Here is an 18574-nt window from a genome sequence, read left to right on the forward strand (position 1 = left end):
TTTCCACATTTGCATGTATATAGCTGTCTGTTCCATTAGCTAGCATGCTAACAGGATTGAAGCCCAATGATGGCTTTACAGATGAAAGCTTGCTATCGCTTATTCTTTTAAGTTAGCCAATAAATGGTATCATCCTGATACAAAACGTCTTTATTTTACTGATGGCTAATACGGTACAACACCCTACTGCTACTTCCAGTATATATAGTCAGAAGTCACACCCCAATATAGGTAGCCACATGTGCCCCCCAGTACAGGTAGTCAGGTGACCCTCCAGTATAAGCAGCCAGATGCCCCCCCCCCCCATACAGGTAGCTATATGTCTCGTCAGTAAAGGGTAGCCAGATCACCCCACCCCATATGGATAGTCAGATCACCTTTTATTATAGTTAGCCAGATGATCTCCCCAGTATAGGTAGCCAGACAAACCCTCCCTTATAGGTTTGCCAGATAACCCTCCAGTATAGTTAGCCAGATGTCCACCCAGTATAAGTAGCCATCTTCAGCTTTCTCTTCTCAGTACCACTTAGTGTGCGGACTTCATGCTAGGACCACAAAGTGCCCCAGAGAAGTATAAAAGTTAGTTTTCAGCTGCCTGGGCACTATAATCATAGCAGTCCTGTCCCGCCACCTTCCTCCTCTCCAGCTGAAGAGTGAGGAGCAGGAGGTGGAGCTACCAAGAGACAAAAAACACAGAGACAACCAGGAGCACCAGTGTAATGTAGCAAGTGTGATATATGGACAAGATATATAATACAGAAAGACTTACAAAACCAGGCTGCAAGCCAAGCAATCACAGTACAAGGTGTGGAAAAGACCAATCTACACTCAGGATTTTGCTATCTTCTAAAGGTTGCTCTACAAGACTTCTCAATATGTGGGAAAATATCCCAGGGGATCCCTAGAGCTGGGAGAGGATGTGTAGGTAGGGTGGAGGCACACCAGAGAAGAGAAAAGAACTTCTGAAGCGCTCCAAGCCATTATAGTTCTTATCTGAAGATACTGATTTGTTTTCCAAATATTTCATTTTTATTGAGTATAAGAAAATGTATACCAGAATCATACAAAATACAGCATTATAGTATGAGAGCTGAACATATCACATTAAAACCAAAGAAATACTTGCATAAATGACATTACTACTAGCATGGGGCAACATTGCATACTGGAGGATAATGGCAATGCTAGAGAACACATGAGAGGGGGGCTATCACTATCCAGGATGGGCATGTTGTCTTGTCTCTGTGATGTGTGTGAACTGAATCATTACTAGGGAGGGGAGATGACAACCATAATAGGGGTGACCACTATCAAACTGGCAACAAGTCACATCAGTTATATAAAAGTATCTTGTATGTCCACCCTGACCTTTGTTTGAACAAAAATTACCTCTTCCAATAACGTCTCCTCGCCAATTCCTACAACTTCTCCTCTTACTGTACACAATTTCCTGCCTTTGGTTTCATTACTTCCTGTCTTTGGCTCCATTACTTCTTGTCTGTGCATTCCTACTAGGAGAGATGTGCTCGCCATCTTGTGGTGAATAGGCTAACTGCAGCCTCTGTTTGTGGAATCACCTGCACTCAATCATTTATTGATTATTTCATTATTATTATTATTAATTCTCTGCCATGGGAGTTTGTCAGCATACATACCTCACAACTTTTGTAGTCCAAGGCCCTTTTAAATGGCTCATTTGCAGCTTGACGTGGATGACATGACTGCCAACCTAAACATCATTACCAGGGGCGTTGCTAGGGTCCTAGGAGATCCATGGCACCCATGGGGCACCAAGGAAAGAGAACCAGCGGCGCGTGCAGCGGCACATTGAGGGCATGGCCATTCAGAAAGTGGGCGTGTTCGTGGGTGGGGCCAAATGTACATGAACTTAGCAGCATACTAATTTAAAGATAAAGGGCCTGCCCAGCAAAATGTTGGATGGAGCCCTCTATGCTTTAAGTAGATAGTTTACCATTAGTATAGGCATGGAGAAAAGATGCATACACACATTTAATTTTGATCGATCAATCACTGACCAATTTTACTACCTCCATGTAGTATGAGAGCCAACAGATTTTAAACACTATGAACAGAGCTGAACTCTCATAATACCTAGAAGTAGTAAAATTGGCTAATCAAAATTGTATGTGTGTACAAGGCTTTACAGATAATATTGTACATACAATACAGCTGGTTTACAATCAGTAAAGGCACAAAGTAAAGCCTGGTACACACCATGCAATTTCCTGTCAGATAGATAGGTCGAATAGATAATTTCCGACAGGTCCGACCTGATTTCCGATAGTTTTTCTGACCAATTTCCATAGAAGTGATCAGAAAATCAATCAGAAATCCGAGCGGTTCTGTCGGAAAATATCTGTCGACCCATCTATATGATGGGAAATTGCATGGTGTGTACCAGGCATAACAGCTTATAATGTACATACTAGAGGTAGCAGAGATCAGCACACACTGCAGATTTACTATCAGTACAAGCACAGAATAACAGCTTATACTGTACATATTGGGGTTAGAAATGAACAGCACACACTACAGCAAGTTAAGTATAGGCACAGAGTAACAGCTAATGCTGTACATACAAAAGGTAGCAGGGAGTACAGGCACAGAGTAACAGCTTATACTACACTGTACATACTGTAGTACTGTAGGCAGCAGAGATCAGCACACACTGCAGCTAATTTACTATCAGTATAGGCACAGAGTAACAGCTTATACTGTACATACTGGAGGTAGCAGGGATCAGAACACACTGCAGCTAATTTACTACCAGTGCATGCACAGGGTAACAACATATACTGTACATACTGAACGCAGCAGAGATCAGCACACACTGCAGCTATTTTACTATCAATACAGGCACAGAGTAACAGCTTATACTGTACATACTGGACGTAGCAGAGATTAACACACACTGCAGCTAGTTTACTATCAGTACAGTAACAGCATATGCTATACATACTGAAGGTAGCAGGGATCAGCCCACACTTTGGCAAGTTCACAATCAGTACAGGCACAGAGTAACAGAGTATACTGTACATACTAGAGGTAGCAGAGATCAGCACACACTGCAGCTAGTTTACTATCCGTACAGGCACAGAGTAACAGCTTACGCTGTACATACTGAAGGTAGCGGAGATCAGCCCACATTTCAAAGAGTTTATTATCAGTACAGGCACAGATAATAAGCTTTAGCAGGGGCTATATCACTACTTTTCATGAGGTAAATCAGGTTCAGAAAGGTAAATACTTACCCGCCTTGATTACCTTAATTAATCAGCTATTCTAGTGGCAGGCTGGTAGTGGTCGGACGATGCTATTGGCAGGCTGGTAGTGATCGGTCAATGCTATTGGCAGGCTGATAGTGATCGGCTGATGCTGGTGGCAGGCTGATCGTGATCAGTAGATTCTAGTAAAAGGTAAATAGTGATTAATAGATTTTAATGGTAATCAAATAATGATAGGCAGGCAGTAGGAAACAAATGACAGTAGTAAGTAAATGCTGACAAGTAGTGGGTGACAGACACCCAGTAGGTGCTAGGAGCTAGGGAGCATTGGAAGCATAGTAACATAGGGTGCCAAGTTCCAGTGGGAAGGGGGGGGGGGGCAGGCTAGGACTTAGGGTACACTATAGCACAGATTAGATTGTGATCTCCTCTGAGGACAGAGAGTGACCTGACTGTCATTTTTAAAGTGCTGCAGCAGATCTCAGTGCTATATAAATACATAATAATAATATGGTAGGACATTACACTTTGACTATGGTAGGATTAGATTGTGAGCTCCTCTGAGAACAGCCAGTGACATGCCTATGTACTCTGTAATGTGCTGAAGAAGATGTCAGTGCTATATAAATACATAATAATAATTTGGCAGGACATTAGACTATGACTATGGTAGGATTAGAGTGTGAGCTCCTCTGAGGACAGTCAGTGACATGACTATGTACTCTATGAAGTGCTGCAGAAGATGTCTGTGCTATATGAATACATAACAATAATACTATGGTAGTACATTAGAGTATGACTATGGCAGGATTAGATTGGGAGCTCCTCTTACAGCCAGTGACATGACTATGTGCTATGTACAGTGCTAAATAAATACATTATAATAATATGGAAGGACATTAGACTATGGCTTTGGTAGGGATAATATATTGGGGCTCCTCTGAGGACATTGAGCGGCATGACTATGTACTCTATTAAAGAGACACTGAAGCGAAAAAAAATGATGATATTATGATTTGTATGTGTAGTACAGCTAAGAAATAAAACATTAAGATCAGATACATCAGTGTAATTGTTTCCAGTACAGGAAGAGTTGAGAAACTCCAGTTGTTATCTCTATGCAAACAAGCCATTAAGGTCTCCGACTAAGTTAGTCGTGGAGAGGGCTGTTATCTGACTTTTATTATCTCAACTGTTCCTGGACTATTTACTTTTTCTCTGCCAGAGGAGAGGTCATTACTTCACAGACTGCTCTGAAAGAATCATTTTGAATGCTGATTGTTGTGTAATCTGCACATATTATAGAATAATGCAATGTTAGAAAAAACACTATATACCTGAAAATAAAAGTATGAGAATATTTTCTTTGCTGCTAATCTTCTAGTAATTATTCATAGTACACAACCAATTCATTATATCATATTTTTTTTTCGCTTCAGTGTCTCTTTAAGTGCTGCAGGAGATGTCAGTGCAGAGGACAGGGCACATAGACACACACACACACAGACACACACACACACAGACACACACACACACAGACACACACACACACACACACACACACACACACACACACACACACACACACACACACACACACACACACACACACACACACACACGAGAGGGGCACAAACAGAAAGACGCACACAGGACAGAGCACAGCCACAGAGAGAGACAAACACACACAGAAAGGAGCATATTAAAAGTTAACTTTCCATATCTCTCTCTCTCTCTCTCTCACTCACTCTTTCAGCACAACATACACAAGAGAAGGGAGGGGGAGGGCAGAGGGAGAGAGACACTAGAAAGGAAACAAGCCAGCCAGAGTACATTACCTCCTCCCCCTGATTAGCTGCTGCATGCTCCGTGTGGCTGGCTCTGGCTGTGAGTGTGTTCTCTGTTTTCCTCCCCCTCGTCATTCTTCAGCTTGCTCCACGATCCTCCAGTCTTCAGTGTGTGCTGGCTGGGAAGTGCAGGTGTCCCGCCCACCGATTCAGCTCTCATCAGGAAACACTGCTGCTTCTCCCCATCAAGCCCAGGAAGACCGCGCTCAGTTCAAAACAGCAGGGAGGCGGAGCTTCAGTGGCCAATGTTGGAGGTGACAGGGAGAAGGGGTGGAGCAGCAGGGTTGGTGCTGGCCAATGCTGTAAGGGGAGAAGAGAGCGTCAGCGTCTTAGCAACAGACGCTGCTGCTTCCTTTCGGGGGACTGAAGTGCCCCGCATCACATGGCAGAGGTTCGTGGCACAGTGGGCGGAGATCCGTAGCACGTGCTTCGGATCTTTAGCCCTAGCGACACCTCTGAATTCATTACACTAATGCAGAAGCACCTGAGATTGGGGCCGCTGTTTTGGCAGCATCTGCCCGGGGTAAATGAAGCAGCACAAATTGGCATCTTTCTGGCATTAATCTGTGACATCACCAGTGGCAGGCTGGTAGCTGTTACTAATCCACTTCTCATTCATCTATTAAAAAGTGAGGTGATTGACATAATCTGGGGATAGTCACCATCAATTATTTGTAGTCACACCGCCAGCAGCACTGAAGGCTCTTCAGACAGATCACGGGATGCCAGGCAAGAAAGAACTTGAATTGCATGCTGTGCCAATTATGGGAAGATGTCAAGCCCATTCACCCAAAACTGTATGGGGTCACCACTGCCCAGACATGCCACATCATCATCACAACTAACAACAAAGGAACCTAGATAATTGCATGTCGATCATTTTAGCCATTGTCTGTGGATATGGCCCGGTGATTCATGTGTATCAGATGGTCACAGTAGATCTATCCAGGCATCCATAAGATCGCTTTGCCTTGGCAAAAAGTGAAAGTATTTACAGTATGTATGTAAAGCCACAATTTGCATAGCCAGACGCCTGCTAGTGCCTGCCATTTTGCGGCTTTGCGGTGGGGGAAGGGGAGAGGTGATTCATGTTTAGGCTTTGAGGGAGGGGAAGGGTTGGTTAAGGGCTAGGCACCACCAGGAGGGGTTAAGAGTTAGGCACCACCAAAGGGGTTAGGCATAGGTAGAGGGAGGGTTAGATATTGGTAGAGAGAGGGGTGAGGGTTAGGTACCGGGAGAGGGAGGGTTGAGGGTTAGGTATTGGGAGAGGGAGGGTTAAGGGTTAGGTATGGATAGAGAGAGGGTTAAGGTTTAGGTACTGGTAAAGGAAGGGGTGAGGGTTAGGTATCAATAGAGGAAGGGTTAAGGGTTAGGTATTGGCAGAAGGGGGGTTAAGAGTCAGGAATCAGTAGGGGGAGGGTTAAGGATTAGATATCGGTAGACAGAGTTGAAGGTTACGTATCGGTAGAGGGAGGGTTAAGGGTTAGGCACTCATAGATGGAAGGTTCTGTGTGAGAGTAGGCTTAGGTTAGGTCCTAGTAAAGTATTGGTAAAAATAACCAATAATTTACTATCAGAATTAAGTAGTAGAATATCTGTAATTTTACTAATATTCTACGAGCGGCAATCCCCTGTGCCCTTTGTTCTAGTCGCCTTTATTACATGTACGCTGTCCACTCACCTCTGAGGGGAACGTCTCCATTCCTGTCCCAAGTCCATCCTTTCAAAGACTGTCGGGAGTATCGACTAGCCAGACACACAGGCAAACTTCTGGCATGCCTTCTTCTCAGTGTTAGAGCTCTACTTTAAAATTTCATCACAGCACTGACGGGATTTCCATAAGCTGCAGCAAGAGAAATAGGTCAAGAGAGAATGTTACACCCGGCAAGCTGAGCACAAAATGGCAGATATGAGCTTGAAAAAAATTGTTAAGAGACACTGTTCACCCAATTCATGTTGGCTGTAAACTGTTGTGGGCAACCAGCAGCAGGTCACAAGGGCTCACCCAGGCACAGCAACAGCATCTAAAGAGTCCCCAGTTTTTACCACAGCACCCTGTTAGGTATGATGGGCCAGTACCCTACAGTGTGTACCAGCTTCTCTGCTGAGAAGTACCCCAAGGCTGTAGCCCTGAGGATGGCCCCACCACTGGCTGGCAGGAACAGGTGAGGTCACTGTAGGAAACTCCAAGGGGGAAAAGTAATAGGTAACACTGGAAACAGGTAAAGGTGCATCTGAATTGAGAGGTATAGCTATTAATGTCTATGCAGAGGAGCTTGCACTCGCTTTCAAAAACAAGCTCCTTGCACTCAGGGGGCTGAAGTTCAGTCTACCTCTGCCCCCTTACCAATTGTAAGGGATAAGACAGGATACACTCCATGGTTCTCATGGGTACATCAGGTTACATGAGGTTTCCAACATAGTGCGACTGAGACCCTGCTGCTTTTTTCAGGCCCCTTTTACACATGCGCGTTGCTGCAAGGGCCATGGAAGTCTATGGATACTTGCACACTTCACGCGACGCAATGCGCTGGAAGTATCAAAGTCGCCGCATTCCTGATGCAAAGTCTGCAGTGTGTTACCTCAGTATCTGTGGCTACCGCATGGATTGTGCTTCAATGCAAGTCAATGAGTGAAACAGCAAGGGTGAACGATGGGAGCGTGGTGCAATGTGGCATGCATCCATGGATCAACGGGTATCCTAGTGACATACTTCCAACACAGCAGGAAGTACTAGCTTGGGAGGCGGGCCTATGCATATGGCCCTGTTGCTGCACCACTGCGCAGGGTCATATGAAGGCTCATATCTGTGATGTGCGCAAACATCAGGTGTAAAACTGGACTAAAAGAAAGTGTTCAGGCCTGGGGCTCCTCGGCAGTGATTCCAAATGCGCCAGGTTAATGAAAGTCGATATGATCCCACAGTAGCGATTTCAGAAAATGCAGCATTCTTGGAGCATTAGCACTGCAATACAAACAACGGGATTACTGCAAAATCACATTTTTACATTGCTGTACAAAGCCACTTTGCAGCACTTTTACTACCAAACATATGGAAATCGCAAGTTGCTGTACTTATCGCTAGCATTAAATTAAATATAACTTAAAGGGAACCAGAGACGAAGCACCCTTGTGTATTTTACCATATATATCAGTAAGAACGTTAGAGAAAACACTTACCATGCTCTCTGTTTCATCCTCACAGCTAAAAGTGTCCGTTATCAGCTGTGATAAGAATCCTGGACTGAGCATTCAGTCTGGCTTTGCAGGGAATAATTATAGCGGAGTCTTTATAGCAGAGCCACAAGGGGGAAGCCTTGGGCTTGAAAAGACACCAGAGAAGACAGACTCAGCTATAATCTTTCCATAGCAAAGCTAGACTGAGTGCTCAGTGGGGGATTCTTATCAGAGGTGATAACAGTCAGATTAAACAGAGAACAATGAAACAAAGAGCAGATTAGATGTTTACTGTCATGTTCCCACTGATTTATAAGGTAAAATACAAGAGGGTGCTTAATCTCTGGTTCTCTTTAAATGCCAGCAATCATGATGAAAAATTTTGCAAAAATCTCTGCCAAAAGCGCTCACTTGTTTTACCGAACGCTGTAATCTTGGTGAATTGACATTTACTGAGGAATGTACTGCACAGTTTGGTAATTTACCTGACTAGTCAGCAATTTTCCTTTTCCCAGTGGGAACAGCCTTAGTGAATTGACATTTGGCCAGGACATAGCCTTCAAAACCTGGAAATACCAATGACTATATGGCTTCTGCTTTGGTCTTTCCATTCCCGTCCTCCTACATCGATTCCACGGTTTTGAGGGCTATGTCCTACAGGATATCTAACAACCGTATTGGTCTTTTGTGCCTCTGCAGCTGTGCTCCAACTTTCCTCTTGTTCCTGGACATGGTCCTCTGAACCTTGGATGAAGGAGACCAGGACAGGGCTAGCCAAGCCTTTCCCTGCCCTGTCTCCTTCATCCAAGGCTCAGAGGACCATGTCCAAATAGTTAAGTGCTTACATTTAGGGCCTGGTGTCCCCGAAAGACACTATACCTGGGTCACAAGCAGGGCTGTGGAGTCGGAGTCGTGGAGAGGGGGGTCGTGGAGTCGGGCAATTTTGGGTGCCTGGAGTCGACTCCTAATGAATTTGTAACTGTAATTAAAATAGAAAATATGATAAAATGTTCTATTTCTCAGATAATAGTCATTAAAAATAATGTATATATACAGTATATATACAGTAATAGCTGTGCTTAGTCCACAAAAATGAAATAAACCAATCAAAATTAGTTACTTGTGCTGCTTCAATAAAGCAGTCCCTGTATTTTTAAGGTCAGATATACATATCTGATTGTGACTGTATATATGATGTGTACACAGGAATCTCTTATATATACTAAATAACATCTATGTTGTAAGAATAACGCCTGATGTGTAGCTGTGTCACTAATAGAGATGGTCAATGAGATGGAAATAATTCTGCACTGGTGCTGATTTATGCAAATGTATGCACTCCCTTTGCTGATGAAATCAAATAATTTGATATGTTGTTAAAATTTGGTTTGGTGACCACAAATTAAAGGGTACCTGAGACGGATGAAAAGTAAAGTTTTATACATACCTGAGGCTTCCTCCAGCCCCCTTCAGGCTAATCAGTCCCTCGCTGTCCTCCACCACCCGGATCTTCTGCTATGAGTCCTGGTAATTCAGCCAGTCAGCGCTGTCCGGCCGCATGCCGCTCCCACAGCCAGGAACATTCTGCACCTGCACAATAGTGCTGCACAGGTGTAGTATGCTCCTGGCGGCGGAGTGTGTGCATGCGCACTACGCCCGACTGGCTCAAGTACCTGGACTCATAGCAGAAGATCCAGGTGGTGGAGGAGGACAACGAGGGACTGATTATCCTGAAGGCGGTTGGAGGAAGCCCCAGGTATGTATAAAACTTTAATTTCATCTGTCTCAGGTTTACTTTGTTACACAGTAGTACTATACTCTACATATGCACTCCCCACAGAGCTGCAGGGAATCCACTGAGAATGCTGTGCACATTGAACACAGAGGTGTTGTCTGTCACCCATAAACCTTGTTCAGATTGTGCATGAAGAATGTGTAATAGAGGAAGAATCTCCTCATTCCCCTGCAGAGTACCTGCACATCATTCTTACATGTACCCACACTTACATTGCCTAGGGCCTGATAGATGTTCTTTGTTCCGGTTTGTACCTTTTACAAGTACTCTTGCCTAGTTAAGGACTAGTTTTAGTCTAAAGGGAATAAATATAGTAGTCTACATATCCTTCTCACTTCAGTTGTCTTGTAAAATTCCTAAGCGTTGGCAGTTAAGAGACGAATTTCATGTTACATACTTTTAATCAACAAAATTGTAATATGCAAATTAGAGGAGTCGGAGTCGAGGAGTCGGAGTCGGTGGAATCCTAAACTGAGGAGTCGGAGTCGGTGGATTTTTGGACCGACTCCACAGCCCTGGTCACATGTGTGCCTTTAGGTCAGCTATGCCCTGCACCTTTGCACAAGCTATGTCCTGCACCTGTGCCACACAAAGTTGGTTGTTCTTGTTCCTCACCCTCGGACATGGCCCTCAACCTTTCGAACCTTGGATGAAGGAGACCAGGACAGGGCTAGCCAAGCCTTTCCCTGCCCTGTCTCCTTCATCCAAGTGTTATGATCATGTCTGCAGCGTTTACTGCTGGCTGCAGTGGTATTGTAACCCAAGCAGTTCTGATGTCATTACATGCATTTTCTTGCATAGTTTGGTTTGCACTTAAACTAGTTGCTGATTCCATCTGCAGTCACTCTGAAATTAATGACAGTTTAACATGCTCTTGTGTAAACAAACATTGTCTGCTGCAGTGGAGGGGCAGTCCCTTTCCTGCAGGCTGCATATCATTGTCTGCCTTTTCCTGCTATCAGCCTGTGATTAATTACCATTCACTTGTGTGGGAATCTGCAGGTCTGCTCCCATTGGATGACCTCAGTATAAAGAACTGCTTCCTGCAATGTCTCATGAGCTACCATAGTCTCAGATCCTGTCTGTTACTCTGCCCGTGCCCCACCTCGTTCCTAATCCGTGTGGACTGCGCTGATTCCTGCGAAGGGGTCAGCGAGTCCTCCTAGTTCTGCTCTTGTTTCTAGAAGTTGTTACTTTGCTTGTCTTGTGTCATATATCGCCAATATATACGCATACTTGCACGTTTATTATTTTCCTTGTATTCGTGTTACGTTGATACATCAGTGTCGCTGATATATACGTACACGAACTGTTTATATCCTCTATTCCGTTAGTCAGCGTTCCAGCACGCTGAGCTAGTTATCCTGTTCCTGGTCCTGTTTGTGGATAGCGTTCATCTCTGCGAAGAGATAGCGAATCCTTCTGAGTCCTGTTCCCTGTATTACTCTAGTCTTAGTCAGAGTTCCTGCTTATGTCATATATCGGTTCATTGCCGATATATACATATGTTAGTCAGACGTTACAAATAGTTTCATTGATAGCTGTAATTGTAATACGCTAGGAAATCATACTTTTGTATATTTATCTGTGTTACGTTCATCTATCTTGATCCTGCTATTTTCTGACTATCCTGTCCTGTCTTTGTGAGGCACGCCATTGCTGCAAACGCATTGGCTACCTCATTCCAGTCTGTGTTATTGTGGACGCTTGCTGTCACTAAGTAGTGGCTAGTTTAGCAAGCGTTCATTCTGTTTACCTGTCCTGATCTCCTCAGTTCTGGTTTGTGCGCTCAGCGCTACTTTGCGCTGAGACGTTATAGCGAAAGCATTGTTTGTGGCTGTCAGATCTGCACCGGCTCTGTGCGCCACAAACTCCTGTTGGAGTCAGTCCTCCCCTCCACTAAACTGGGGATATCCTGATTCCTTGTGCTGGTGTGTGTACCTCCTTCACGTCAGCTCATGCATCACGAGCTGACCGTGGAGAATACACCTCCAAGCGTGACATTATGGTAGCCCCATTACCAATCCCTATTGTGGGGGGAATTTCCAGAAATTATGACACTGTTTGTCAGGGGTCCTGCTCCTTTAAAAAATTTGAAAAGCTTGGTCCTGAAGTTACAGACAAATTTATATCAGAATTGGTTAAAGTTCTGGCCAATCCCGACTTTCGGGCTTCTGCAATTTCTACCTGGTCTGATTGGATCGTTTGTGCTCTTTTTAAGGGCAAACTTTTTGATTGGGCAATCGATGTCTTAGATCACACTCAGTTTAGACAAAGTCCTTTGCAATTTATAGCTTTTGTAATTCACAATTGGTTGCGCATAGATCCATTGCCTTTTCCTCTTAATGAACTCCTGGCAGCAGGCCAATCAGCTGCTCCTTCAATTGCTTGCAAGAATGAGCAGCAAGCAGAAAGTGTTACTGATAATTTTCCTGCAGCTTTGAATAAATCACCAAAAACAGCAAGGTCAAAGGCAAAACGCAAACGTTCTAAGAAACGTGTCCAATCTGCAGAATCGTTATGTTTAGCGACTGCGCATCAGACCTGCAATGAGATTCTGCCATTAACAGATAATGAAATGCAATTGTCTTTCAGGGGAGTTAAATGGACTTATGAAACTACTAATGAACTTTCATCACTGGCTAGGGAAAATAAAGATTTTTGTTTAAAAGAATTATCTGAGTATGATTATGAGGATATATTACAGAGTATTGAACAAATCAATCTATTCGTGCAGCAAGGAAAATTTGCATACACTACAGTCCAACACTTGCTACAGGTATTGGAAATCCTTAGGAATAAGAAATCTGCCAATCGCCTGTTAAATAATCCAATGTATGTTTCTGCCAAAACCACATTTGCAAACTGTGATCTGCCTGTTAAGTATGCTTGGAATCCTCCATTTGAGAAAGGAGAGATGGAAGCTCTGGTCGATGAATGGAAGAATGATTGAAGTTCATTTTGTCAATTTTACAGTGCAAAAAGTGAATTAGTATTGAATGCATGCATTAAGTCTGCCTATAACCTAATAAAAACTGGTGTGTGTGGGTATGACCTTGTGGCTCCATTGATCGATGTGTGGAAAATGATTTTGGACGATTTTTATGCGATTCAATCAGTTGATACCAGGGAAGACACACTGTCAATTGGAGACTGTCCCACTTCTCCAGTTACTGAGTCCCTGCCATGTCTTGTGAATGTTCCTGTAACTCCACCCTGTACCATGGATAACTCAGTGTTACTTCCCAGTAAAACAAAAGCCACTGATACTTTCTTAACTTTGCCCTGCACACATTTCTCAGCAGAGAATCCAGAGGTCCTGCTGACTTCTGAGTCCAGCCTAGCCAGTACTCATGAGTCTTTGTTCAGTGAAACAGACACCAGAAAAATCTTGCCTGTCTCTGCAAACACTTCTGCAGAAATTACCTGTGTTAATAAAGTTCAACTCCTGTCTGATCCAGCAGATGCCAATAGATGCACTACATCAGTTTCCGAGTCCCAGCAATCCTGTCCAGAAACCTCAGAACCCCAGCATCTGAATTTTCCAATTTCACAATTGAATGGTGATTCAGATGCGCAAACATTGTGTTTTGATCTTCCTGTTTCTACACCTCACTCTAGTTTCATGAATAACTCAGAGCGTATGCTATGTGAATCCGAAATCGCAGAATTATTACCGTGTTCAGAAAATGTTCCAGTGAACTTGCCCTGTACCATGAATTGTGCAGTAGATCTCTCCAATGAAACTCAGGTCACAGAATCATTATGCTGTCCAGCAGGTGCTTCCATGGTTTTGCCCTGCAATATGGACTGTTCAGTGATCCTGTCCAGTGAAGCTGTGGTCACAGAGTCTTATGCTTCACCCAGTACTTTGGATACTTCAAACCCTCTAGCAGAAGAGTCTGAGGCACTGCTTACCTCAGTTGGTGTTGCAGTAATATTCACTTGTCTAGCAGCTGTTTTGGAATTACAGTCTGCTCTAATAAAACTTGATGAATTTCTGCCCAGCGAAGCAGAAGCCATTGAAATATTGTCCTCGTCAGCAAGTGTGTTAGATACCTTGCCCTGTACACAGTCTGATTTAACCAATGTTGTTGAGTCCCTCTCCAGTGTTGTAACAGCCGAGGAACTCCAGCCCTGTCCTCTGAATGTTTTAAAAGTCTTGCCCTGTAACATGGATAATTCTGACTCGCTGGAAAAAATAATAGAAATCTCAGAATTTCAGTCCGGGTTAATGAGTGTTTCTGAAACCCAGCCCTGTATCCTGGAAAATTCTGGTTCTCTGGCCGGTGTGGCAGAAGTTCCAGTGTCCCCTTTCTGTCCAGTGAGTTACTCAGTTTTGCCTAGTTCAGTGGGGATTGCTGCACTACTGACTTGTTTTGCAGCCCTTCATGAGCTCCAATCCAGTGTATTTGATGAGTCTCTGTCTAGTCCAGAAGAAGTTATGGGAACCCTGTCTAGTTCGGTGCATACATCAGAAGATTTGTCCTGTCTTGTAAATGCCCCTGAACATGATTTGTTAATAACCTTGCTGGAATCAGAGACATCTAAGTCTGATCCTGCATTTTTTAGTGAGAATCCAGTAACTGTGAAGTCTAGTCATGATGATTTTTTTTTGCCCAGTCCTGGTTTCGGTCCTGCCTTGACTGACTTTGAGGTTCGCAGTTCCTTGACATGCCCAGAAGTCTCTCTTGTGCTGGTGTGCCCAGATGTGCTTCGTATGCCAGAGTGCCCAAGTGTGTCTGTGTTGGCGTGCTCACACGCTTCCCTAGTGGAGACATGTTCTGATGTTGCCGGTTGGCCTGCATGCCCGGAGATGGTTCTGGTCCCTAAAAACCCTGATCTTGATGTTTGTCCTTGTGACCCTGACTCTAGAGTTGCCCTGGGTTCCATAGGGGTTCTTGATGGTTCTCCATGTGAGCCTAAGGGGCGTTCTGACCTGTGGGGATCTCTTTGGAGCTTCCAAGTGTTCTGGGAGATCTCTGAGGAAACTTGTCCTGGTACCTTGGACTGGTTCAACGGTGGGTTTTGTGTTGGTAGGGACAGTTCCGGTGGGCATTGCAAAGGCTTTGGCGTTTTTGGACAGTCCCGGGAAGGCGGTGGGTATCGCTCAGAGAGTTTCTGGGGGCTTTTTTCTGGAAGTCGTGGTTCTGATGGGTATCACACTGAGGCTTGTAGTGCTGACGGGCATGGTTCTGTAGGTTCTGGTTCTGATGGGTCCAGTCTTGTGGGGCCTGATTCTGGAATTTGGTCTTGCCGGGCTGTCCCGGTCATCATGAATTATCAGTCAGATTGTTTTGTCGGGAATTTCAGTTTTGAAAAGCGTCTGGTATCCGCTTTTAAGGGGGGGGGTTATGTTATGATCATGTCTGCAGCGTTTACTGCTGGCTGCAGTGGTATTGTAACCCAAGCAGTTCTGATGTCATTACATGCATTTTCTTGCATAGTTTGGTTTGCACTTAAACTAGTTGCTGATTCCATCTGCAGTCACTCTGAAATTAATGACAGTTTAACATGCTCTTGTGTAAACAAACATTGTCTGCTGCAGTGGAGGGGCAGTCCCTTTCCTGCAGGCTGCATATCATTGTCTGCCTTTTCCTGCTATCAGCCTGTGATTAATTACCATTCACTTGTGTGGGAATCTGCAGGTCTGCTCCCATTGGATGACCTCAGTATAAAGAACTGCTTCCTGCAATGTCTCATGGGCTACCATAGTCTCAGATCCTGTCTGTTACTCTGCCCGTGCCCCACCTCGTTCCTAATCCGTGTGGACTGCGCTGATTCCTGCGAAGGGGTCAGCGAGTCCTCCTAGTTCTGCTCTTGTTTCTAGAAGTTGTTACTTTGCTTGTCTTGTGTCATATATTGGTTCATCGCCAATATATACGCATACTTGCACGTTTATTATTTTCCTTGTATTCGTGTTACGTTGATACATCAGTGTCGCTGATATATACGTACACGAACTGTTTATATCCTGTATTCCGTTAGTCAGCGTTCCAGCACGCTGAGCTAGTTATCCTGTTCCTGGTCCTGTTTGTGGATAGCGTTCATCTCTGCGAAGAGATAGCGAATCCTTCTGAGTCCTGTTCCCTGTATTACTCTAGTCTTAGTCAGAGTTCCTGCTTATGTCATATATCGGTTCATTGCCGATATATACATATGTTAGTCAGACGTTACAAATAGTTTCATTGATAGCTGTAATTGTAATACGCTAGGAAATCATACTTTTGTATATTTATCTGTGTTACGTTCATCTATCTTGATCCTGCTATTTTCTGACTATCCTGTCCTGTCTTTGTGAGGCACGCCATTGCTGCAAACGCATTGGCTACCTCATTCCAGTCTGTGTTATTGTGGACGCTTGCTGTCACTAAGTAGTGGCTAGTTTAGCAAGCGTTCATTCTGTTTACCTGTCCTGATCTCCTCAGTTCTGGTTTGTGCGCTCAGCGCTACTTTGCGCTGAGACGTTATAGCGAAAGCATTGTTTGTGGCTGTCAGATCTGCACCGGCTCTGTGCGCCACAAACTCCTGTTGGAGTCAGTCCTCCCCTCCACTAAACTGGGGATATCCTGATTCCTTGTGCTGGTGTGTGTACCTCCTTCACGTCAGCTCATGCATCACGAGCTGACCGTGGAGAATACACCTCCAAGCGTGACACCAAGGTTCAGAGGACCATGCCCAAATAGTTATTTTTTTAAGTGCTTACATTTAGGGCCTGGTGTCCCCGAAAGACACTATACCTGGGTCACAAGTGTGCCTTTAGGGCAGCTATGCCCTGCACCTTTGCACAAGCTATGTCCTGCACCTGTGCCACACAAAGTTGGTTGTCCTTGTTCCTCACCCTTGGACATGGTTGGAACCTAGGATGAAGGAGACCAGGACAGGGCTAAGCCAAGACTTTTCCCTGCCCGGTCTCCTTCATCCCAGCTTCAGATTACCATGTCCAAGTAGTTATGTTTTGCATTTCCTTATCTACATAGGGCCTAGTGTCCCCCTCAAGGCACTACGACCATGTTGTTGAAAAGTTGGCCTAGTGGCCCATTTGCATGTTTTTTTTAAAAATTTAGCACCATTACTGCACTATTTCTTGTTAGCCTTGGTGGCCATATTGCACTGATAGATAGCACTTGTAAATGTATCTCAATTTTTTTTTTTTTGGCAGACCACAATGGACCAAGACCGGTCCGATGCACAACCGCACTCCCTTGGACATGACCTTCTGATTCTGTGAGGCAGAAAACCTTTTACAACATGACATGGCATGGTTCAAAGTACACCTATGCCTTGCCATGTCATGTTGACTTTCCTGTATCCCAGGATTTGAAGGCCATGCCCAAGGGAGTCTATATACACACAACTATTGTCCATGACCATGCTATTGTACCATAGAACTGTTATTTATGTTTAGTCTTCCATATTGGAAGAATGTTTTCATGTTGAAAAGTTGTTTATCTTCAAATAAATTGTTTTTACGTACCTCAGCGTGATCAATAGTTGTTCTTGTGGAGTGACTGCTCTCCTGAACCTGGTATCCTTCTTCCTTAGGTCATCCTTCACAATCTCCAAGAGGGTATCAAACCTAAGAGATGGAAAGGAAGAAGCTGTAAAGTTTGCTGTGGGACAAGGTGTTGGGTGGAGCATGGGGGAGGTGTGTTTAGAGGGGTTTGGGTTTTTTGTGGAGGGCGGGGGTAGTGTTTAGCTAGGTATACAGGGGTGAGGTGTTGTGGTGGTGAGGGAGGGGTGTTTAACTAGGTATACAGGGGTGAGGTGTTGTGGGGGTGAGGGTGGGGTGTTTAGCTAGGTAAACAGGGGTGAGGTGTTGTGAGGGTGGGGTGTTTAGGGATGGTGCTGGGTGGTGTGCTTAGGTCTGGATACTTACAGGGGTATGGACATCCGGGTATAGCTGTAGAACTTCTCTGGGTGTCGTCTCAGGTCCCGGTAGAGGCTCTGGAACTCTCCCTTCCTCTGCCTCCTCGCTAGTAGAGGGTGCACCCACCATATCCTGCGAGGAGCACACCTTCTTCCCACATAATAGATACAAATAAAAAAAGGAGACAATTCCCAGGTAAAATGAGTACAAAAACACTGGATCCATGGTCCAAACGGCAGTCTCTATATCCAAGGATGGTCTCCACACGTCATGCTGTCTCCAACAATGACCCCAGGGCTTCTGCAGACCTCCCAGACCCCAAGAATTTATAAAGTCTGTTATCTCTTTAAAAAACGGATCCGGATATCAACCGGATCCGTAACTGAGGAAAAAACGGATGCAAATGGAACGGATCCGGACCGGATCTGGGGTGCAACCGTACGCATCCAGTCTGGATGCGCTCGGAATGGATCCGGACATCCGTTCCGTTTTTTGCAAAAACGCAAGTGTGAACGGGGCCTAACAAAGTATGTCCACCCCAAACTCTGCTCTATATATAACAAGAATCACACAATTACCTCTTCCAACAACGTCTCCTCGGTTCCTCCTACAATTTCTCCTCCTGACCTGCTGTGTTACC

At 44.5% G+C, this 18574-nt stretch overlaps 2 protein-coding genes across 3 annotated transcripts in view; both read right to left on the minus strand.

The window, feature by feature from the left end:
- LOC137535796 (zinc finger protein 721-like) overlaps positions 1-1435 on the minus strand; it is a 43569-nt gene extending 42134 nt beyond the window's left edge. The window contains exon 1 of the mRNA XM_068257698.1: positions 1390-1435. The gene's annotated coding sequence lies outside the window, so the exon portion shown is untranslated. The remainder of the gene's footprint in view (positions 1-1389) is intronic.
- The window catches only part of LOC137534492 (uncharacterized), a 106706-nt gene extending 88132 nt beyond the window's left edge, over positions 1-18574 (minus strand). Inside the window, exons 1-2 of one of the 2 annotated variants that reach the window (XM_068256011.1) lie at positions 18513-18574; positions 6774-6935 (exon numbers count right to left, since the gene is read on the minus strand). In XM_068256011.1, the coding sequence (XP_068112112.1) occupies positions 6774-6794 (21 nt within the window). In that variant the 5' untranslated portion in view covers positions 6795-6935; positions 18513-18574. Of the gene's footprint in view, positions 1-6773; positions 6936-7674; positions 7829-18512 lie in introns of those variants that run through there. The other variant, XM_068256012.1, reaches the window with a different exon arrangement.

The sequence above is a fragment of the Hyperolius riggenbachi genome, chromosome 10, assembly GCF_040937935.1.
Source record: "Hyperolius riggenbachi isolate aHypRig1 chromosome 10, aHypRig1.pri, whole genome shotgun sequence".
In the NCBI taxonomy this organism is placed as follows: domain Eukaryota; kingdom Metazoa; phylum Chordata; class Amphibia; order Anura; family Hyperoliidae; genus Hyperolius; species Hyperolius riggenbachi.